General features: G+C 38.6%; 1 protein-coding gene across 18 annotated transcripts; it reads left to right on the plus strand.

The window, feature by feature from the left end:
• Positions 1–4,316: 4,316 nt before the first annotated feature.
• Positions 4,317–23,824, plus strand: lark (RNA-binding protein lark). Of its 18 annotated transcripts, none has more exons than XR_001936716.1 (7): positions 4,318–4,422; positions 10,022–10,185; positions 10,292–10,837; positions 11,017–11,300; positions 13,992–14,039; positions 19,101–20,177; positions 21,828–22,200. XR_001936716.1 is itself a non-coding variant. In XM_018451190.1 (7 exons), exons 2-7 carry the CDS (start codon positions 10,042–10,044, stop codon positions 19,192–19,194), a joined length of 1,002 nt encoding a protein of 333 aa, XP_018306692.1. In that variant the 5' UTR covers positions 4,320–4,422; positions 10,022–10,041; the 3' UTR covers positions 19,195–21,644. The 18 variants fall into 18 exon arrangements, 12 of the variants coding, with proteins under 12 accessions (XP_018306682.1, XP_018306683.1, XP_018306680.1 ...); XM_018451190.1 differs by lacking the exon at positions 21,828–22,200 and having other exon boundaries at positions 4,320–4,422; positions 11,017–11,086; positions 11,201–11,300; positions 19,101–21,644; XM_018451180.1 differs by lacking the exon at positions 21,828–22,200 and having other exon boundaries at positions 4,317–4,422; positions 13,995–14,039; positions 19,101–21,644.
• Positions 23,825–24,347: the final 523 nt, after the last annotated feature.

Consider the following 24,347-nt stretch of genomic DNA (forward strand, 5'->3'; position numbering starts at 1 on the left):
AACGCGAAAAATTTCAAATATCTTGTGATAATTTTCTTTTATATTTATATGAAACTTATCAAAGTTAAAGAGACGATTTCGATACATTGCGCCATGTTAAAGCTCGTTGAATACGTGATATTCTGTCTTTTATTAAAATAGCTATTTTAATAAAAGCTAGAATAGTCATATCATAATTTATACTATTTGGCCATATAGTAATGTAAAGCGAATTCAGCGTGTGAAAGTATATCAAATATTCGATATGTCAATACAAATTTTCCGCATAAGATACATTTCGCGTCTACGTCGCGTCACTCTTTTTGTGTTCGGAATTTGAAAGTATGTATAACGTGCCTAATGAGATCTTATAAACTAAGCTAACATTACTTTGCGGCCTATGTCACACATGCCGAGAGAGATTTCTCTTTCAAGTACCTCAAAATATATTTATTATTGAAGATTAGCTTCGCAATATACGCATTGCGCATATGAAATTTGCGTGAAATAAAAATTCGCGCGTTGTAACAAATAACCATAGATTAATTTATGTACGATTACAATTTCGATTATAATCGATTATTGTGCGCAACCTTGTGAACTAATTAAATGTTAAGAACAACATTTTTATATTATATACGCAAAAGAGTCACGTTATTAATCGACAACTGCAAATTATTATGCGCAAGCTTATATTATCATTTGTAAAATTTGTAAATTATACTTCTAACTTGTACAAAAATGGAATACATTAATTATTCGAAATACTATTTTGGGTATATATATAGGGTGTTAGTTAAGTATGTTGCCATACTCAATAGAGCGATTCTTTGGTTTATTTTAAATAAAAAAATCTATATAAATATGTGTCCTAAACGGCTTAGTTTCCGACATAAAAAATTTAAACGTGTAGTAATAATCTGTTTATTTGAAAGAAATACAGCTTAAACTAATCAAAAACTAGTCAAAAACAGAAAAACAAAAAAAACAGACTTCAGTTCTTCTGATGAAATAAAACAATTAGATGAATTGTTGAAAATGTCCATCTTGTGCCATGATACATCCAGCGAGCCTTTTTCTCAAAAATTAACGTACACGCTCAAAGATACCAGTAGGCCTATTCTGTAACTTTTTAACGACAATTTTACTAGCTAGGGATGTCGTTGCGCAGGTATTTTACATGATGAAAAAGCTGCGCAACGATAATATTATGATACCGAACTGTCGTTAAAAGTTACAGAATAGCCCTACAGTAGGCCTGTTCTGTAACTTTTTAACGACAATTTTATTAGCTAGGGATGTCGTTGCGCAGGTATTTTACATGATGAAAAAGCTGCGCAACGACAATATTACGATACCGAACTGTCGTTAAAAGTTACAGAATAGCCCTACAGTAGGCCAATGATTTCAGATGCCCCCAAAGGAAATAATTCAAAGGATTTATCGTTTCGTCAAACATTTGCGAACATTTCACCTGTATTTCGGAAACTAACCCGTTTAGGACACATGTTTATATGGACTTTTTTACTTGAAATAAATCAAAGAATCACTCTGTTGAGTATGGCAACATACTTAATTAACACCCTGTATGTATATATATATATATGATCGATTGTTGATCATCCCAAGATGTTTTCATTACGCTGCCGATGTACTCTTCGAATTTTTATGCTTTTGTACAGTGAAAGTAACTAGAAAGGAGGAAATTGTGAAAAAGTTAACAATTACATAGTGCAATAACAGTATAATGATATAATGTTATTTTAGAAGGCAGTATGTAATCTCGCATATCCCTTCGAACTTGTGTAGCATTTACAACATAACGATCAAAATAGTTAATTCTTAATCAAATTAATTAATTTTTTTATGTAAATTAAATGATTGTAAAAATATATTTTCCCTCTCTTCCTTTTTTATTTTCAAAAGTTTTTTCTTATCAAGTTAATCATGAGATTGTTATGTAATTTTTGTATGTAATCAAACAGAAAGAAAATTGTAGATGATTGTTAGTTAATTGAACAATGAAATTTATATTTCTAAAAATTAAATATTCATTTTTTTCTATATCCTTTTTCGTCAAAAAAAATATACGGCCTTTATTTTCTTTACATGTTAAGTTTATTCTTTTCACTTTTGTATTCTGTATGTTAAATATCGTCGTATTTAATTAAGAGTATATAATTATTTTTGAAAAAATTACAACTGTAGAAGATAACAAATGTAATGCAAAGAGATCAATTCATTGTAACTTCGTTTATCATTTTCACTTTGGAAGAATGAAGTAACAGTAACTATATATTTTCTTATATTTCTATAAGTTTTCTCAAAACAGTTAGGCTATTCCAGATTAGACTATTAAATTCAGATTGTTTAAGTGTTGTTCTTATAAAAAGAATATTATCTAGCAAAAATAGCTTTCCTTTAAAGATACAATGTTCAAAGAGAGACTAAAATGTAATAATGCAAACAACTGTACTGGAGATTTAAACACAAGAGATTTAAAAAAACTATCAATATATTGTGAGGCGATAATAGATTATAATATGAGACAATAAGAATTTATTTAAATTATTAATTATTGTAAGTAAAGAATTTTAAAAGCGATTTTTGATTAATACAATTTCTAACAAAATTTTATTAGAAATTGTATCGTAATTAATAATGTAATTAATCATATAATTAATCGTAAGTAATTATGTATTAATACATGTTTTTCTTCCGCTATTCCAGTCCGATCTGTTTATTCTTCAACTGCTTTAAAGCTCCATCGGTAACATGGGATATTTAAAAGCATGCTTCATAATTAGGTCTGATCGCGTTGTTTGCACTTTTTGTTGCGTTTGTTTGCATCTTCGCTTTCTCTCTTTTCAATGCCCAAATCAGAGAGAAACCTGAGAGCCGGCCATCCCGGCCTTTTTCCTGTAATGCTTCTAACTCGCCATACACTAGCGACACCAACGTCCATTTTCGAGCTGCGGGAACTACGTACCACGTCCATTTTCAAGACCCCCCGTCTCGCCGATAAAATCGTATCGAAAGTGGACGTGGTACACTACAAATTATAAATGTGAAGAAAATATATAATATAATTTGTGTAGTGTCCACTTTCGACGATACGATTTTAGCTGCGGTCCACTTGCTTCTTTCAAATGTTCTGAACGCTACGCTCCAAATGCTACGCTCCGATTGGTCCATTAATGTCCGTTTCCACCAATGTAGATTAACTTTGATCTCGGTTCAACTTACTCTTTATCTTTTTCTAATCTTTAGAACTAGAAAAAGATGAAGAGTAAGTTGAACCGAAATTAAAGTTAATCTACATTGGTGGAAACGGGCATAAGCCTGCCGCACACGATGCTTGTTTTCCTGCTGGATTCCTAGCTAGATTAAAATCTTACCATCGTATTGGCCGCGGTACTGATAGTGTCAGCTTCGTAGCCGATACGGTGGCAAGAATTTATTCTAGCTAGCAATCCAGCAAGAAAACAAGCATCATGTGCCACCGGCTTTAAGCGGGGAGCACAGACTCTTGCATAACGCATAACACGTAATGCATAAGAAAATGTACCAATCAAAGCCCTCCGTTTCCTTCCTTTCCATGAAATAAAGAATTCTGATTGATTGAATTTCTTATGCATTACATGTTATGCGTTATGCAAAAGTCTGTGCTCCCCGCTTAACTGTCCCGAATACTACAATTGCTACGTGAACGCTCCAGCCAATCCACCTCCCGAGGTGAGGTAGTTGGAGCGAAGTGGGAGCGAAAACGATGACGTATTGCTGACGTAATCAGAGTTGCTGGGAGCGTTCCGAAGCGTCAAATGGACCAGTCATGTTAGTGCTACAAATGCTCTGTAGCGTTTGAAGCGCTAAGTAGATCGCAGCCTTTATCGGCGAGACGGGGATCTCGAAAATGGACGTGATACGTAGTTCCCGCAGTTCGAAAATGGACGTTGGTGTCGCTAGTGTACAGGAAGTTAGAAGCAATAGGTCTGTTCGTGTTGCTTGCACTTTTGGCACTCGGTATCTTCGCTTTCTCTCTTTTCAAGGCCAAATATATATCTATCTCATTTTAAGTGCAAAAATATTTGGGGATTTCATGCAACGCGAACAGACCTATTACACGAAAAAGGCCGGGATGGCCGCTTTCAGGTTTCTCTCTGGCCCAAATATATATATCTCATTTGAAGTGCAAAATGGTGCAAAAATATTTGGAAATTCAAGCAACACGAACAGACCTGTGTATCGGATTAGGTTAGGTTAGGTTGGCTCCTTGAAAGATTTAAGTTGGCAGCAGTGACTCCAGTACAGGAAGACCGAAGAGACGCCAACCGTGACGTTCTCTTCGCGTCGCCACATACTTCCGTTTCGCCATCTTTTACCTCGGGAAGTGTGCCGTTTCGCGTCCTGTTCTATCGCGTAGTTTTACAGACCACTGACTTGGTGAGTACCGAAACAATTTATCTCGTCTTACCGGAATTGTCGCGGTCGCGTGCGAGCAAATAAATACGAACAACAGCTGGAACACGTTCGAGCGGCTCGATATAACGTCACATCGAACTCGATGCGGCGTTCCATTCGGTGCGATCGTCCGGTGCCGTTTAGCCGGTTTCCCGGATTTCCTAATACGGTTTCTCGAACGAGAGAGATCAAGCGGATTGAGTCGCCGGCATTCAGACGCGATCTATCGGAAACCTTCGTCGCGAAATGCGCTGGCAATCGTGGTCGTTTCTCTCGTGACGAGCGCGATCGCCGTGATCGGACTCGGGCGAGGCGTCGTGAGCGTCGTGCCTTCGATCACTGCGCTTCCATTATCACGAGGTGGAACGAGGTTGGATAGAGAGCGTTTACTTTGCAACAACGTCAGCGATGTATGTTTATTCGACTCGATTCGCGGCGCGCTATTCTCTTCCCGCGATTTATCAATTGGGGAAACAAACGCGATGGTCGCCGGTGTGTTTGAGCTGTATAAACTCATCCTCTCGACATTTCGTGACGCGTGAATGATGGTGCGTCTCGCATCCAATGCGTCACGTCATTCGTATGCGGCACAGAGGAGATCGACGTGCCTTCCCTTATTTGTTTTTCTTTCACATTTTTTCGCGGCGTTGAGAGTTCAGACTTGAGTTCGCGACCACGCGATTTACATTTTTTTAAGACTGCGACGAGATTAAAATCAATGGCACATAGAAAAACGTACAATAAGAACGATTACATCAACATTATTTTAACTTTAAGCGAGGTTTAAAACTTCCTCTCTGTCTTTCTGTCGATTTTAAAAAGAGAAAGAAAAGAGTTTTAAGCTTCCCTTTAGTACCCGTTTCTATCAATGTAGTTTAACTTTAATCTCGGTTCAATTCTTCATCTTTTTCTAGTTTTAAGAATAAGAAAAAGATGAAGAGTAAGTTGAACCCATTTTAAAGTTAATCTACATTGGTAGAAACAGGCATAAGTCAAAGTAATGTTGATGCAATCGGACCTAAAAGCGGTAAAGCCTTAAATACAATGAAAAGCACAGGTAATAGAAACAAGGCATAACAGATTTCAATCTATTAGAAATCGTGTATTAGAATTCTAGTATATAAGTATTCTTAAACACGGTTTCTGATAGATTGAAATCTCTTATTCGCTGTTCTTATTGCTTTTCATTGTGTTTAAGGCTTTACTGCTTAAGTTTTTTTGTGTGCCAGAACCTCAATTGTAGTAATATTGTTGTAGAGCCTACAATTGTAGTAATATTGTGTAGTAAGCTATAAGAAATTGAAACCAATCATACTCGGTTATTCTCACATTCGACTGTGATTGATAGATTTCTTACGACTTCCGAGACTTATGCGGGGTCTACAATAGAAGTCGTAGCAGTCGTAGGGTCTTAAGTCGTAGAAAATTGACCAATCACAGTCGAATATGAGAAGAATAATCAACTGTGATTGGTCAATTTTCTACGACTTAAGACCCTACAACCGCTACGACTTCTATTGTAGGCCCTGCATTACTCATATTACTCCAGTTGTAAACGGCCCTTTAAAGTTTTGTTTTTTCAAAGAAACTTCTGAACTGATGCAATATACACAAGAGGCCTGTTCTTTTTCTCTCCAGGAGAAAAGAAGAGGAAGAAGGATGAACTGGTGCAAAAGTTCAGTCAAAAAGAACAGGCCTATATATTTGTTAGAAGTAAACTATATTTGAAACTATTTACTGAAATATTTATAATTTTATTGATCGTCATCAATTTGCTGCTTTTTTATAATTTTCATCTCGTTTTAAGATACACAATCGATTCCCAGTGTACCTTTTGCCACTCATTGTGTATCTTGAAACGAGATAAAAATTATAAAAAGGAGCAAATTCACTAAATGTTGAGCAACGAAGTTATAAATATTCTAGTGAATTTTCTTACTTTTATAATTTTTATTTCATTTCAAGGTACGCAACCGATTTCTAGAACTTTCTTCGAAAAAGAACAGACTTTATAGTTGTATCGACTAGCGGGACGACGCCTTTCTCGCGCCCGACGAGTTCTATCCTTGTCTCTCTTGGACGCTTGTTCTTGATCCATTGCGGTAATTTTCCATCGTCGGTTCGCGTCCCGTATCGTTCGCGACCTCACGGTCGAGACGCTACACATGTCAGACGATCCTTGAATTCCGGCACGACTACAGTCTTTACAAACGATGCATTGTATCGTCTCCGTTAAGCCAGTGGCACACGAGGTATTTTTTCCTACTGAATTGCTTGCGTTTTAATAAATTATCAGAATTTCATACAGAATTTCTAGTAATTCGTCGAAACACAATCGATTCAGCAGGGAAATATGCAATCGTGTGAAATATGCAATCGTGTGCCGCAGTCTTTATTAATTTCGGTCGCCTTACGTTTCCTCGAAGTTAATAATACTTGTAATACTCGAGGTTTAGGCAAGATTCCAATTATTGCGCATTGTTTCGTGACAAGTATCGTGTAATCTGTGACTTTTGGCCGACCATCAATGACGTTGCCCGGAAATTCGTGTTTGTTTAAATATTTCAATCGTTAATAGAGAAGAGTTCAAGTAGGAGTTTTTAACTCTCCGCCGACAATTGGGGTATTTAAGCTCATGTCACACTACGCATTGGAGATGAAGATTGTGAATTAAAGATTATAGACTTTCTATTATAAGTCGTTACTTGAACTTTAAGTTTTAAGCTGTAAAAAATTAACTAATTACAGTCGAATATGAGAAGAATAATAATAATTGGCTATGATGGTCAGTTTCTCAAAACTCAAAGCTTAGGTAATGGCTTATAGAAAGCCTATTAGAATTCAACCAGTCTGATAATTTTAATTTTAATCCGTTTTGTTCTGATTGGTTAAATTCAATTTGCAGTCGCCAATGCGTAGTGTGAGCTTTAAAGGCACTATTAATATTTTGATTGTAAAAGTTTTGATAATAAATATAAATCTGTAAAAAGTAAGTAAAATACAATCCTACTTGTATAATGGTAAAACACGTTGTAAAGCTTTAATAAGTACATCAGATTTTTTTTTCAGATTTTTATGTAATACAAAACATTTGCTTTGCTTCTGGAAGACCCCTATTGCTGACGGAAGAGTTAACATTCGGTTGCCGGAGGGTTAATTAACGAAGCGGCAAATTGTCTGTTTCTTCTGTTACCCTTGTTGGAAATCAATAATCCAATGAATGACTCATTGTGTTTTTTGGCTGGCTTCATGAAAGTTCGGCATTAAGGAGGCGGATAAAGCGCACCGTCATACGCTGACGTTATTTCTAAAAATACTGCATGCATTATCGTGATTGAATGCACCGACGCTGCATGTAATGCTATAAATATGTATCAAATTGGATGCATAATAATAAGTTCTTATTTTTATATGGGATTGATGTTGCTTTCGTTTTATGAAAGTCAAATTTTTATTTTAAAATCTTCATGTCTGCTAATTTACATGATAATACATATATAAAAAGTTCTGAGAATTTAGACACAAAGAAACTAGGGCTTGTATTCCTAAAAGTACCGCGTCCGAGTATTGTAATGTACCGAAAGTTGCATATAAAGGTACTATAAATATTTATCAAACTAGATGAATAATAAATTCTCTATTTTTGTATAGAATTTGATGTTGCTTTTGTTATGAAAATCAAATTTTAATTTATAATACCACAAATGTATACAATAATATACATATATATTATAGATTTCCTATTTTCGTAAAATTGGGAATAACATCAGTCTCAACATATACGAAGCCATGCTTGGAAAAACACGATAAATTCATTGCTCCTAAATACCTACGTTCTGTTTTTTCCCTGTGTTTAATTTCTGGTTTCTTGTTGCATCGGGGGCCCTTATTTCTCGAGAAATGCTATAAATATCATTCTTTATCTCTGTCGCCGAACGTATCCGTTAATCACGCGACGGAAGAAGGTAACGCATAGAGAATCGCGGGAAGCGGATGTGTCCAGCTATATTCGCTCTTCCCGCTCGGTTTGGCACACGCGAGGATCGCAGTGAAGCTCGATACTTCGATCTTGAACATTCGAGATGTCGGCGGGAACGGAGCGCAGTTGAAATTCTCCCGCGCTCGACCGGCGTCGCTCGCTATTGGCTCGTACGGCTTCGTCTACGTTCGACCGTCGCCGCTCGCCATTGGCTCGCTCCGCTCCGTCTACGCCTATCTTCACGTCGTCGGCGAGCGCGCGATAGGTTGCGGAACGCGCTAGTGCCGAGCTCGGGCGGACGACGCGGCAAGCGGTGGGACGCCATTACTACCGTTGCGTTTCTTTGGTGTGCGCGGCGTCTTAGATCTTTCCGTTTCACAGCGCCGGGAACCGGCATTGTTCTACCTCTGTACTTCGCTCCCGACGCGTCTAACGCGTACGATTCCGTTGTCCCGTGAATTCCACGCGGATTCTTACGGTGGAATATAGTTCGTACGCCGATACGATACCGTGAAGAACGTTCGACGCAGGTACGTACTTTTGCTTCGACGAAAGATCGTCGTGACGATCTCTCTGTCGTCGCGGCTCTCACGACGTCCTTTTACGAGAAACAACGTAGCCGCGAGTGAGTTTAAATTCTCTCGAGTCACGAGGCATGTTCGTCGGAGTCGTGGATATATTGCGCGTGGGCTACGTGTAAATTAGTCGGGGGATCGTTGGGCAAGATGGAGGAAAGGCAAGCGTCGGGATCGAAGGCAAACAATCGCGTCACTCTGATTTCCTTTCTTTGGTCGCCCGGTCGCCGGGAAAGGTACCGTCTCACGAGATTGCGCCATCGGGCGAAAGAGATGGTTGCGCGAGAATTATGAACGCTCTGGAACGTTCTGGAACGCTATTTTGAGAAATGACGAGAAAACTGGTTTTAACGTTTTGGGTAACCTTGAAATTAAATTTTAACGACCGTCTCTCGACCACCCAGTTGTTCTGGCGTGATTTGTGTTGAGGTTGACGTAGATTGGCTAGAATTGATGTATTTTTCCCGTGGATGTTTGTAAATATTTATTGTATGAGGATCACATTCCTAGCATCGAAATCCACATCCGCCGGTATTATCCGGCTTCCATTGCCTCACTTTAGCGACGCAACGCTATGCGGCGCAGGCATCTAAACTCCCGGCCGAATTCTATGGCGGAATGAAATGGCGGGGACGAGTACGCTAAATGGATTAGCGTCGCTAGATATATCAGGAACACGATGGTGCAGACTGCAGATGAACATTTGATTGATACTGTACTTTATATTTATTAAAAATTTTTGTCGCGAAAAAAATTTCATCCTCGAAGTAATATAATTTATTATTATGGGCCTACAAATATTAGTTGTTCATTATTTCACAATGACGCTACTGCAAATAAATTTTTATTTTTTGTTTGTGAACGTTCTGCTAAATGTATGAAGGTGAAAATAAAAATGCAATATAATTTTAAGCCTAATTATAAATTTATTATAAGTAATTATATTTTTATAATTTTATGTTAAGCTGCATGGAAAGAAACAAAAAGAAGTATTTCTGTTCTTATATGTACATCTTTGTGACATTAGGTTCTTGTACGAGCCGCAAAATGCCGGGTTTTAGCAGCGTTGGCACATTTAAAATCTTCATTGGTAATTTAGCCGATAAGACCTCGAACGCGGACATAAAGCCATTGTTCGAGAAGTATGGAAAAGTCGTGGAATGCGACGTGGTAAAGAATTATGGATTCGTGGTAAGTGCCATATCGGTTTAATCGAATACTTTAATCGGTACAATCAGGCGATGATATGATTATCAGGATTGATAATTGATAATATAGTGACACTTTATTTACACAGCATATGGAAAACGAAGAAGCGGGTCGAAATGCGATACAAAATCTGAATGGACACATGGTTCATGGTCAGCCGATAAAATGTGAAGCTGCAAAGAGTCGCAAGGGACCCAACACTCCCACGACGAAGATTTTCGTGGGCAATCTTACAGATAATACTAAGGCGCCACAGGTTCGCGAACTGTTTGCCAAGTATGGCACCGTCGTTGAGTGCGACATCGTGAGAAACTACGGTTTCGTTCATCTTGAGGCAACTGGCGACGTAAATGATGCCATCAAGGAGCTGAATGGTCAGATCGTGGATGGACAACCGATGAAGGTCCAGATATCTACTAGTCGAGTACGACAGAGGCCAGGCATGGGGGATCCGGAACAATGCTACCGATGCGGACGAGGCGGTCACTGGTCGAAGGAATGTCCCAAGGGAGGGATGGGAGGTGGACCAGATAGGAACGGATACAGGGACCGAATGTTTGGACGTGATCCATATCCTCCACCGCCGCCACCACCGTTCCTACGGGACCGGCTCATGGGTGGTGGCCGCTTTGGGGTAAGTTTCTTTTTTCCCATCAATGTTTCACACATATTGTACACAGTGTGTGTGTGTGTATATAAACATTTGGATCATCCATGTTATCGATGACTTTCGCATTGATGGATAGCATAGGTGATTACGTATGAGAATATCTTGTATTAATTTTTTCATTCTGATTTCCATCTGTTTAACAGGATTACGAAAGCTACTACGACAGACGCGGCTTCGAGGACACCAGGGACCTCTACGAGAGGCGGTTTACGGGTATGACAGGGCCCAGTGACATGGGTTCTACCATGTGCGGGCTAGACTTTCCACCAATGACAATGCCACCTCTACCACCAAGACGAGACCCAATGCCTCCTATGCCTCCTCTAGGTATGGGATCCATGCGTGACACTGGCTTCTCCCGTGGTAACGAGTATGGAATGTTCAGCCGCCGATCACCCCCTCCAAGTGGCAACAACGGCCGGTTCAGGTGAGTAGGTACCCGGCGTACCGACTGCCCATTCGTCCGACTTAACATTGTGAACGTTCCAGGCTGGATTAACAGCTCATGCGAATTGGGGTTTCGGTGATTCGTCGACATTATTTCTAGTCTCTGTTGCACATTTTTCTTTCTCTTATCATATAGATTTCAGCTTGTATCTCCTTATAGTATATCTTTCCTTATTTTTTTATTTTATTCCCATGGAAAAGCGAATGTTAAGTTATGGACAAGCGATCGCGAGTCTTACAATGTTCACTTCATGTCTACTTCATTATAAACCTCTGTCGTCCTTTTCGACGTTTTTTGTTAAGTGTACTGCCACTCTTTTTATCTCTTCTGTCTCTTCTTACTTTTCTATCGTCGTATATTAAACGGAACTTCTTCTCTCTGACAATTGTTATCGCGCGGCACAACGCATGATCGTCTATGCAAATATTACTTTCTCGTACTTGAGATTTTAAGACTTAATACTTTTACACACACGTACCAGTGTCGACCCGATGCCCACATGAGTGCAGACTCCGTCGTAGTGAAATGTTAATTATATGACGCTTGGACGTTTCTGTACATTCTAAATTTCAGTGCACCTCAGGCGTACCATCTTTGTCCATGAACGCGGGCAACCCTAGAGAGACAGTCCCGGGTCAGCGTTCAAGTCGTACAAGAGTAAGTCTTTGACTCATTTTGTTAGCGAGTAGTCACGCCTCGTTCTTGTCGCTGCAACAACCCGCGTCAGAAATACAATAGCAGCCGCCTACGTCGTCTGCGTCCCATGGTGTTTGAATTTTTTTCCGGGTCTCGACTGATTGTTCCTTGAACATGTCGACTGCTCTTCTAGGGATGTCCTAGTTCATAGACTCTCTTGATCCATGGCATTAACTGCGAAATTGGCCTGTATGTCTCTCACTGAATCCTTTGTGTTTCAAGCGCTCCCTATTACGTACATCACTCAGCCGGGAGTGGCGCGGAGGCCTGGGATGAAGAAACGTACCTAAGGAATGCGAATTAGAATTTCTTGATCGCACTACCGCGAGCCAGGATGCGCTCTGCAATTTTAAACGAAACTCTTACGCTGTAGATAGAGAAAAGAAAGAAAAACAAACAGGGCTGGCGCGATTTTGGAATGACGCATCGAATCGATTGTCTTTGAAACGTGTCGTAAGTAGAAACCAGCTCTCCAGACGATTTGGATCAGTAAGTTTATATCGGTAATCTTTCCAAGTTTCACAAACTTACGAACATAAACTTGTAACATTCGATCGAATCGATTCGATTGAATCTAATTCGATTCAATTTTTTTGATGCGTAAATACTTTTTTTTTTATTGACTAAAATCATGTATACTGTCTCTTTAATAGTAAAAATACTGACGTAACAAATTTAAAAAAATGTTATGTCTCTGACAGTAAAAATATTTTCAAGTGAAATTGAGCAAATCTTGGGAATATATTTTTCTTTCTTCTTTTTTACTATCAGTAAAATGTTGTATATTTTTTTCTTTGTGCAGTATATATTTTCAAGTTGCAATGTAAGATTGAATTTCTTGTTTTAGACTATGCAAATCGCTTTTTTCTTGCTGTTTTGTAATTTTTCCTATTTCATTAAATAACCAATTACTTCAAATAGAAAAATTTTCAATTGAATTTGTTTCAGTAGATGCATTAATTTAAATACGCTTAAACTTTCGAAAATCGTCATATGAAGCAGAAATTATCTTATTAAATCATAAATTACAAAGTCATCCTACATTCGGTCGAATCGGAATTCCGCGAAGAGATTGTCAGTTTGTCCGCGTGCTTTTCAAAATTAATATCCATAGCTCTTGAAGTTGACTTCTACTCACGAGGTTCAAAGCTTTTCATGTATGTAAATCCATTCGCAAAACGTTCAAATAGAAAACAGAATTGATTGAATTTCTCAGTTTTTCTAAATACTTTAAATTTGTTGTTGCACGTTACCACCTCATTACCCCATACTATCCCAGCCTGGGCTGCAAATGGCTCTTATTTTTTATAATACTCTTGTTGGTTTTTTTTTTTGCGAGAAGCTGTAATATTGACAAGTCGCATGGGTTAAAAATCCAGTCTACCGCTGCCTGCCTCATATGACTAGCAACATCCCACATTCTCCTGGCCAGCCCTTCACTTTCACGATCGAGTTGTACAGATAGCGAATTAGTACAGATAATTGTTTGCACTTCGCTGTCGTAGGTTTTTGTAGTTGTTAATCGTTCATTGCGTTTCTGCGCTCGAGTCTGCGAATGATTATTAATCATGCATCATTGAAGGTTTGTCAAATTTATTTAATAGATAAAAATTTTTCCTTTGTACATACGCCTACACGTGCGCGCGCACATACGTGCGCGCGTTGTGTTTGTATGTAATGAAGTGGCAGGAAATTTTATTGTAAATGTAGTAATTCTGTGGTCTGCGTATTATATCCTGTCTTACATTTTTTGTCCCGATTTTTATTCTCGAGGTAGCGTAACAGGCACAAAAAAACATTCCGTCCCCGATCCTCAGTCATATTAGGCGAGGCACGCGATTCTTGCACGTGAATCTATATGTATATACAGGGACTAATTCACAAAGTTAAGCCTTGGACAAGGGAGCCAGTATATGGTATATGTTGATCTGATCTCATTGGTAGATTCGATTATTTATTATACCGCTGTTATAGTAGAGGCATGTACGAGGACTTCAGCCGAGATTCGTTTGAAGAGCGTAGGTAAGTAGAGTGAAGTTCCTGGGATCATAATATTACGCCCAAATTGAAATCCTCACATGCCGCGAGATTTAGAAACAATATTAAGCCGCCCTCTTCTTTATGTCGCGATCGTGCCAAAACAATATTTTTGTTTAAAAAAAATTTATCGAGCACTTGGATATTCATTTTTATCTTCTTTATATCTTTCGAAATGTACTGACAGTAATAAAAATCTATAGCATACGAAAAGTGAGCTGTAGATTTTCAGTATCGTCAATTTGGAACGCATTATTTTATTCCGTATGAATTGTAATTCGCAAGAATTTATGTAGATCATTTAATAGCAATGATCGAAAACACATTCAACATCATAAAATATTTCAAAACGCGATCTTTCATAAAGAAGAGTGCTCGGATAAAGAATCGAATGTTTTAATGCAAGTTGCGCGAATGTTCCTATTATCGTAAAACAGAAGTATCAGTAAAAAAAAAAAGTTTAGCGAGAAAAACGAGGTATTATCCGAGCTGTATGTCCGTTCCCCTTTTCTTTCTTTATTTTTTTATTCATTTTTTTCTTCTTTCTTACTCTACTATTTACGATATTTCACTCTACGTACGTGCTCTGTTACTCTACATTTCTATCTTCTGTTTTTTTCTTCATACCACGCAAATATATTACCTTTAACATTTACACTCTATATCTATCCGTGCTTTGATCCGTGATCATCGATCTCGTGACTGACGTGACATAATTTTGGTTACCAGACCGGGATTACGAGGGCCATCGCCGTCGCGCCGGTTCGCACCATACTAAATCGTCGCGTCGGGCTCGGATCGGTCTCTGTCGGTCGTCGGTCCGTCGGGTCTGTCTGTCGCTAGCAGGAAGCCTCGGAACCGAGATACTCTTGGCCGTCTTGCGAACTGCACGCGTGAAGATCTGCCGCCCGCTCTATGAGAAACAAGTGCTCTACCCGCAGTGCGATCTATTTAGACGGAAAAAAAACCGAAATATAGCAAGCCGAAAATAGCACAGACATGCAAAAATTATGGAAAATTATCATTCCCCATCCGACGAATCCTCGTATCTTTCCCGAGACTCCCGGCTTGACGATCCTTTCCGTATCTCTTGTTGTCTACTGTGACCACTTTCGCACCCCTCCCTCATACATTTGTATAAAGTCAGGTTATCTTCGACGTGTCAAAAAAAGGGATCCGGCTCCACTGCGGAGAGACTTCTCGATCCTCGACCAGGAAGCTTCATTTTCCTTTTTCAAAGTCTCTTGCTCGTTTGAGAACTGGACTCGTAGCTCAAATGCAACTCTTGTAATTTGTAACTTAAAAGACTTGTAACTTATTAAAAAAAAAAAAAGAAAAATGAAAAAAAAATGTAGGATCAACGAAAGCTTTGCAGTGGAGCCGTATCTCGCAGCGGTCGAATCCACCGATCGTTTTCGGGTTTTCTGTGACGATGACACATCCACCCCTCCGTTGCGTAACAATTGATAGTCTCCGCGTTACGCACCTTTCCGCGGGGACCGCTGGACGAGGTAACAACCGCTTGGCGAAGGTACTGCGTGATATCACTGTAATTCTCCACACATTTGAACACTCGCGATCCGCTATTGTCGATTGTTAATCTCCTACGCAACTGCGTCGCACGTGGATTTCATCGCGCGTTAGAGATAGACGGAACAAGATGGATTAGATCCAAAAAGCGATGTTTGCCGTTTTTATTCAATGCGTCGAACGGATGCGAGATTCACTGTCGCGAGCATTCATACGCTCCGAGAGCGGTACTCGCGGTTGGTCCCTTAAAAAGAAAAATGAAGATCGTTTTACTTGTGCATGTGCGTTTGTACACACTTAGCGCGGCCTATGTCTTCTCGTGACACCTTTACGAGTACGGTGAAAATTGTGAGGTCTTTAATTTACATTTCTTTACAAAATTCTTCATCAAAAATAATACGCTGCATATATACAAAAAGAAAATTCTCATGGAACACGATCATACGTATCGTCGCAGGAAAACATAATGAGGACGAATTATATTAGGAATGATGAGTGTGCATCGCTACTTTGCTTGTGTCAGAAATTGTTTTATCGATTGGTCACCTCTTAAAGCTCTTTGTTCTCTCTTTTGGATTTTATTAATGTAGCATCGACGAAAACCGCGACGCGGTTTGTGAAACAGGGGGATGTAGAGAAAAATTTTTGAATGAATAACTCTTTAATTTTAGAAACGATTTTTAAAGTGTTAAAGTTGAGAGCATGCCTCATCTTCCAAAGTGATAGAATTCACGTCACATTGAGGAGTATTTATGTATAATTTATAGAGATGTAAATTGAACTTTTCTCTCTTGCGATTTTATCGTAGTCTTGAAAATACACCGAGAAGACGTAGACCGTGTTTAAGGAGGGAAGAAAAGATAAGCGTTTGCCGAAATCTTTCCCCAAAGGGGGGTAGCGTGCGGGTCTGACCGTTCAGAAAACCTGTTTTCATAACGCTGTTTTCTTCGCTGCAAAAAGGAAAAAACAAGTTATAATTGGACTTAGACCCGGTAGGATGCGCCGATTCTGTATGGAAACCTAAGTGGCGGAACATTATTCTTAGCGTATAGTAACGTAATCTTTTTATTAACGTAGGATTAACTCTGACGTAAAAAAAGACGTGCTGTAGTCTGTAATAATCGCACTTCCGTTTTGTTCGAGCGTAGAGACTTGCTGTAAGCTTTTTTCTCCCGTCTACACTTTTTGTTTTTTGCTGAGAACCGACCGTGTTTTTTTTTTTCTTAAAGATTATTATAAATTATAACCACACGATATATTGCTAATAATGATGATGAATATAAGAGAAATGTAATAACATGTATTTGTGAAATTCACAAGAAAAAAACGACGTGTACTGCGTGTTTCTTTAATTATATCACACCGACCGCTCTCTCTCTCTCTCTGTCTCTCTCTCTCTTTCGTGGTGTATCCTTTGCCAGCAACAACCATCCAGGAAACCACCCCAATCCTTCTCTTGTCGCACCACGAAAATCTTGATCGGGTACGATCGGACGCGCGCTTCCTTCGCTGGCTTCCTGCGCGTCGTGCGCGCGTTTCCGCTTCGCATTAGCTTAATAAAAAAAAAAAAGAAATGAAATTCCCCGTCAAAATCTCGATCCGAAACGCGCGCGGCGTGTTCGCTCATGTTACTCTGTCTATCTTTGCTGCCATCCTTGTGCCACCCTTCACAAGTCTGATTGTCGATCCACAGATAGAGTTCTGCGATATTTCCTCCATCGAGCAACTCAAACTGCTACTTTCCTAAATTTTTATTTAATTGCGATACAGTGCAATCTATATGAATTAATGACAGCGATTTTTGGATTTTAGTCATGCAATCAGACCGTCCAATAATTTGGTAGATTAGGGATCAATTAGAGTTTGTCATCAATTACTTAGTCAAAATTACGTTTAATCAAATTATTTGTTAGAGAACCATAATTTGGCACGTAATTTGATTGTAATTGCACATGTGAATAATATTTAGATTAAACATTCTGGTCTATATAAACGTTGCACTATATTGTTAATATCATTGGAAATTAGTGTCTCTTCATAATGTATCGAGAACTATCACGTTCACGTGTGAAATTGTATTTCACGTTTGTGTTTCTGGCTCGATGACTATTTTTTTCTCAGTTCTGTTAAACGAATTCCTCTCGAAGCCTCACCTGTCTTTCATTTCTACATTTTACTCTCAGTAGAGTGGAAAAAGTAGGGATGAGATGCACATATAATGTAATACAATGTAATATTTTCCCGCTCGTTGGACATGCAATCGTGCGTTGATTGTGTCGTTAATCGTTTCCGGATTTCATGGTTTCTTCGTGACAAACGTCAATAGGAAATTTAAATTAGTCGCGCGATGCACGCCCGATTACGAAAGGATTTCAGCATTTGTATATAAATATAGGATGTTCCGGAATCACTAGAGATATCCTGTCAGCTACACGAATCTCATGACAAAATTGGGAGTAATTTTAAGTAGTGAAAATTTTATTAGTGGTATTGTATTCATACTTTGTGTTTGAATGTAAAATTTCTATAAAATTTATAAGAACAGAATTTTTCATTATTAAATTAATTGCTTAAGACACTTTTTTTTAATTAAAATTCTTTCTAGTCTAAATTGCTGTAATTTTTTATTTTATTTAAAACAACTTGCATATTTCCTGGGTTGTCTAAAAGGATTATCCGATGATTCTATTACATCCTGTCTAGTCCAAGTAATATTTTTTGTGCATCTCATGTGTTGCTTTGAACCAACAAAATAAAGGAGATTTTGAACTCAGCAACGTTGTCGTTTCCTTCATATCTTGATCATCTTAAAGAAATCAGTTTGAAAGTACAGGGAAAATTTTATAATTTCTTATAGTTCTTCGAAGAATCTTTACATCATCTATGTGTCATTTTGTTATTTCGCGAACCACCATCGTATTCGTATCGAATATTAAGCGATCTATTCGAATTGATGCGTTGTCGATTTCCTTCGTTTTTAAGACGATCTTTAAGCGTGTCTCTTTACCGAGATGTGTCTGCTTCTTTCTTTTCTCCTCTGTAATTACTTGTTTCAGTCTTAGTAGTCGAAAGCAGGGATTATAACGGATTATATTTTTGTAAAGTTTAAGTTTTGATGCTGTAGACGTTGGGAACAATTATATAATCTCTGAAAAGATTTGGTAATAGGTACCAAATGTTGAGCGAAATAATTTTAATTTCCTAAATATTTAATAAGCATTATCAAACATAAAAATGTAACTAACCGTTTGATAATGATTACTAAATATTTAAAAAAATCAAATTATTTTTGGTTATATTAATTGAACATATTATGATTGAAATTGTTTTACTCAACATTTTGTAACTATTAGCAGACTTTTTTCAGTACGGCATCGAAAGTTGAAGTCTAGAGATTATAACAGCTTTGATCTCTGATTCCTCTATCTCTGTACTGTCTTAAAGAATTAAGGGCCATCGTAGCGAGATCCGTCGAACACTAAGTGAAATCGTTCGTTGTATGACTGATGTTTTCAGAACAATTGGCACCGCGGATGAGGTGGTCGCGCACGAGCTAGCATATAGCGCGAATAAGTCGCTTCATCATGCATACACGGATGTGGAATACTAATTCTCCCTCTGTATGTGTTAAAACAAGGGAACACTGGGAAATAATATCGAATTCCGATATAAGCCTGCTACGTACCTTTCTCGCGTTAGTAACAGTACGAGATGAGTATCTGTTTTGTACATTTTATTTTGTACGTGACTCACGTATGTTTTTGCAAGTTCTTATTTTTTAATAAATATCAAAACACGTGCGAACGACGTCTCCTTAAATTGTGACTGAGAATTCAACCTTTTTTCTAGCTGGCTCTCTCGAACTAGGCTGAATTTGTTCGTCGAAAGCGATTGTATCGTTTGTAGATTGAGTAAACTAACTGAGAAGAAGAAGGACAGTCTTCCCATCTTTAAACTCAATTGTTTATGTATTCAAATATGATATGTTTATTATTACCACCTAACTATGAATATTGTAGATATGAATATGTATATATTTACAGCATCAATCTTTCACGCGTTCTTCCTCTTCTCGGTTAATCTGTTGTCCCTATTCCATAAGCACGGAGGAAAGATTTGCAATCCTTTCGCCGCATTCACATCTTTAGTAGTGCGATTATTGTTCACTTGCATAAACTTCCGATCAAAGCCAAAGTTAAAGCTGTTTCCAGAAGTACCAAGCGGACACGGAAATGTAAATAGACGAGGGAGTAAATATTCCTCTTTTTTTTTATATATCTTAAGTCGATTTTGTGTTATGGTAATACTCATATTGTTATGTACCAGTCAAACTTGCAGACTCGGAGGTTGAGCAGGTCTACAAAATCGGACTTTGCTGAAGATCGCTTTTCCACTCTACCAACGGCAAGACACGGAGGCGACCGGCCACGATCTGTAGTTTATACGCAGTCACTTCTCCTTCCAAAGTTACTTTAAGAGACATCGTGCAGTATCCTCGGAGATAACCGAGCGGAGTCTCTCTCAGAGTGACTTTGGAACACGAATGTGTAGAACCAGGCACGCTACTCGATCATCTCTTCATACTGAGATGTGGTGAGCAAACTGCTGTCCGATGTTATCCGATAATACGTAACTATTTCAAATCCGGAGGAGTTTGATCGGTGCATAACAAGTGCGTCTACACCCGTTAACTTTGGCTTCACCGGGAGACTTCGGCGCATGATCGTCGAGATCTCGTACAAGAACTTATACAAGATGTCTCAGAACCACTAAACATTCAACAAAGCTTAGTCGAAAGTCCAGTCTACTTGTTTTTTAAAAATTTCAGAAAATTAATGTATCTTTGGCTTGAGAAATTAGTTTCATCGACATATAATACTGGAGCATGTGGTGAAATCTCTTTAATCTTTCATCTTGATGGACCTAAGAGAAAGGTAAATATATGGATACGGAACCCTCTTTTTACTATTGTCTTATTGATCAAGTTTTGTTTCAGGAGAGAAAAAACAGTAATGTATTCTACCCATACATTGTTCCATCTTTTTCTAGATCTGTCAAGATCTATCTGTCGATGTTATATTCCGTACAGTACTGTATGTCGATGGTTTTTAAGTTATTTAAAAGAGGCAGAGAGATTATTGAAGAAATTTAAGTTCAGTAGTATCAAAAATTACAAATAATGCTCTCTCATAACTGGTTTTGAGATAATCTTATTATAAATTACAGCCCATTCCTTCCTTTTTTTCGTATTGTTGGCGCATATATTTATCCCTTCGCAACTAGCTACCCACTTAGATGTGGACCCTCGACCCGCGATACGTATGCTTGACGTACTTGACGAGGCTCGAGGCTCGTTGATGCGGGTACGCGGAGAAAAAGAAAATCTGCGATACCGAGTCGCGCGCGTATAACACACGCGTGCGGGAAAAAAAGACTCGGGGAGCATGGAGTCGTCACACCGGGGAGCTTCGTCGGATATATTCGATACGCGATGTATCGCTGTAGTGCAAGTACATACATACTCCCTCGAGGATTACGGTAATGTCGGTGCCGCCGGACTAGTCGTCGGATAGCGAAGGTCTGCCCGAAGGGTCGGCAGCCTCGCTCTCGTAGCCCATACGTGGACGTGCGAGATTCCGGCTCGTCGTCGTCGTCGTCGTCGTCTTCTTCGTCGTCGTCGTCACATCGCCGTCGTCGTCAGCTTCGTCGCCGCCCTCGTCGCTGCCGTCGTCGTCGCCGTCAACGTCGTCTAATAAAGTCACGCAGCCCGAGTTGCAAAACGGTTCGGGACACACGCTGGCCGCCGAGAAGCTCAACGAGATGACAAGTTCCGAGCCCAGTCTGTAGCTAGATCGCTGAGCTACATTTCCGGACACGCGCCGGCACAGACCCTCGCAGGCGCTTAGAAAGATTAAAAAAAAATGTACCCAGTCCCTCTCGGCAGAGTTCTCACTAGAGGCACGTGGAGATCGTGAATCGCCGATCGGATCCGTGCATCGGATTTTTGGGAGACACGGTCGGCGCAAGAACCCGGAGAAAAACATATGTACATGTATATAACGGAAAAAAACCGGACGCACGTCGTCGGGACACGGGTTACCCCTTGATCTCGCGTGATAGAAAACGAACACACACGTGTCGGTCATCGTCGGTTGCCGCATTAACGGAAAAAAGCGCAAAACCGATAGAAACGCGACAGCAGGGATTGTAACACGCTGTATTGTAATATGATATGTGATATAGGACGTGATAGCCCTCTACGCCGGCATCGTCTACGAAGGATGTACCCTTGAAGGAGCGAGCGTGCCAGGCTCGAGAGACGAGAGGGTTTCAAGTAGAAGCGACGCGAGAGGTCTGATGGAGGAGCGACATGGTGTAGCGAGAGGTAATTGTTCATCACAGCACTACGTCGAAAAAGAGCGGGGGAGAGTGCGAATGAGAGATGTATACTGTAATAGAGACGCGGGATTGCGCTACCGCATCCAAGACGCGGGTCCAGCCTCTCGGTATTGTTCCGATACGCGTAAGAAAATGAATAAAAGTAATATAAAGAAAAGAGAAAACGACACGTTAATTCATCCCCGCGTGTTCCACCCGAACGCCTTTGAGAGTCCTGTTTTCTTTCTTAGGAAAAGCGGCGCTTCTTAAGGGAGAGCCCATCTCTACGAGAGGAATCTTCTTCTGTAGGGTGCGCCGGACAAAACTGTGAGATCGACATGTGCTTACACACGCCGAATCTCGTCCTAGAGCGGATTCTCGAGAGTCTCCGCTCGACGGGACCATGAAGGTATCGTAAGAACGAATACTTTCCCCGCGCTGCGATCCCTCCCAGTCGACACCAACTAAAGGATCTATTCTATAACTCTTAACAACTATAATGCTACAGTTATAGTCGTTAAGAATTACAGAATAGACCTCTAAAAGTAACAAAGACACCAAGGTGTAACTCCTTCCCATGGGACACCCTGTTTGTTGTAATTTCGCACTCAACATAAATATAACACATGATGTTACGTAACAGTTAGATTGTTGAATGCGAAATTATAACATAGATATTACTTTTAATTGGTGTCAATTGGGTAAAATCTCGAGAAATATCGGACACTTTCGATCTCAGATAGTCCTAACGATAGCATAATATTCGTGATAATATTGACCATATTTGCTTCAACTCTTATTCATGCGAGGGTGATTTTATATCTTTCTTATAGTTCATTTTTCATGACTTACATTAAAAGTTTAATTCAGACAGATTATAGCGGTTCTACTGTCATTCACTAATTTTACGGTTTTCAGAACACTTGATTTCTCTCAATGCAACTATTATATATATTAGATTATGATGATCAGAAGTAAGAAATAATATAAATCTTTTTTTATTATGCATCGAAATAAATTGGTTCTTTCAACATGCTGCCATTTGCGTTCGATAGTGCACATTGGTAAGCTATACTGAAAAATTCTTTTTTATTACTCTACATTAATAAATAATATACGAGATAAGTATGTTTTAAATTTTTGTGAGCGTCCTGAACAAAAAGGAAGACGCTCATAAAATTTTAAAACATACTTATAACTCACCATGTATAATCGAATCTCTATAGTCATATTTTTAACGAATATGTAACCATTAAAAAAAATTTGAAGACTTGTTTATTAATTGACGAATCAAAAATTTTTTATATATTTTTTTATCGATTCTATTAAATACAAGTAGTAACATGTGAAAGAATTAAGCTATTTCAATTGTGATGCAAAATAAAAAAAATTTATACAATTTCCTACTTTTGATATTACAATCCAATATGTTAGCGAGAGAAATCTTAATGTTAAATACTTTTGTGCTATTCTATTGCTAATAAAAGTAAAGTTATTTAGACGTAAATGCGTAACGGTAAGTAAAATTTCGCAGGTAAGATGTATAAAGATAGCTTGCTATCGTATTATTTAATCCCAACGGATCATGAAGAGTTAAAATAGTGCCGTAAGTAAGCCTCGTGTGAAATATATGTTACAGGATGTCGCCGCTCCATTTGACCATACGAAACTTTCCAAGTCGACAGACGAGAATATTCAGCGTGTAATTGAGCAATAAAGACCTTTGTCTTTCATCTGCAGAACTCTTTAACTGTCTCGTTAACACGTTAAAGCTATTGCGTACATTTGAATTATACGACAAATATTTCTTTTACACTCGTTTTATATTTTGACGTAAAAAAAAATCAACAAAAGTTTAATCTAAGCAACATGTTACTGGAATAAATAATTTTACACGTTTAAATTTATTTGTTTCTTCACTTTAAATTTATTTATTTCTCAGTTTTTGTTTTTACAAATCATGATTAAGATGAGACTTATCGCGCAAAGTAATAAAAAATCGTTAAACCTTATCTTGTTTTATATGTACGTCATTAAATGACGGGTCAATTCCAAGCAGAATCGTAAGACTCGTAATGTGTCTTCGTAAAACTTGTAAGAACTTATAACTAGTATTCTAATTTTGTGCGTATGTATCATAAAACGTACGATTATTCGTAAATATCTACGATTTCTTGTAAATTTTATGGCTAGTAAAAAACTGTCTGCAAAAATATTGTATAAAGGTATAAGCACTTAAAAATTCTTACAAGTCTTACAGGGATATATTACGAGTCTTACGATTCTGCTTAGAATTTAGGTATAAATCTCTTCGCTAATGTCTGTTTCCGTCAATCAATGTTTAATTTTAATCTCGGTTGAATTCTTCATCTTTTTCTAGTTTTA

This window comes from Mycetomoellerius zeteki, unplaced genomic scaffold (genome assembly GCF_001594055.1).
Source record: "Mycetomoellerius zeteki isolate Tzet28-1 unplaced genomic scaffold, Tzet1.0 scaffold31, whole genome shotgun sequence".
NCBI lineage: Eukaryota > Metazoa > Arthropoda > Insecta > Hymenoptera > Formicidae > Mycetomoellerius > Mycetomoellerius zeteki.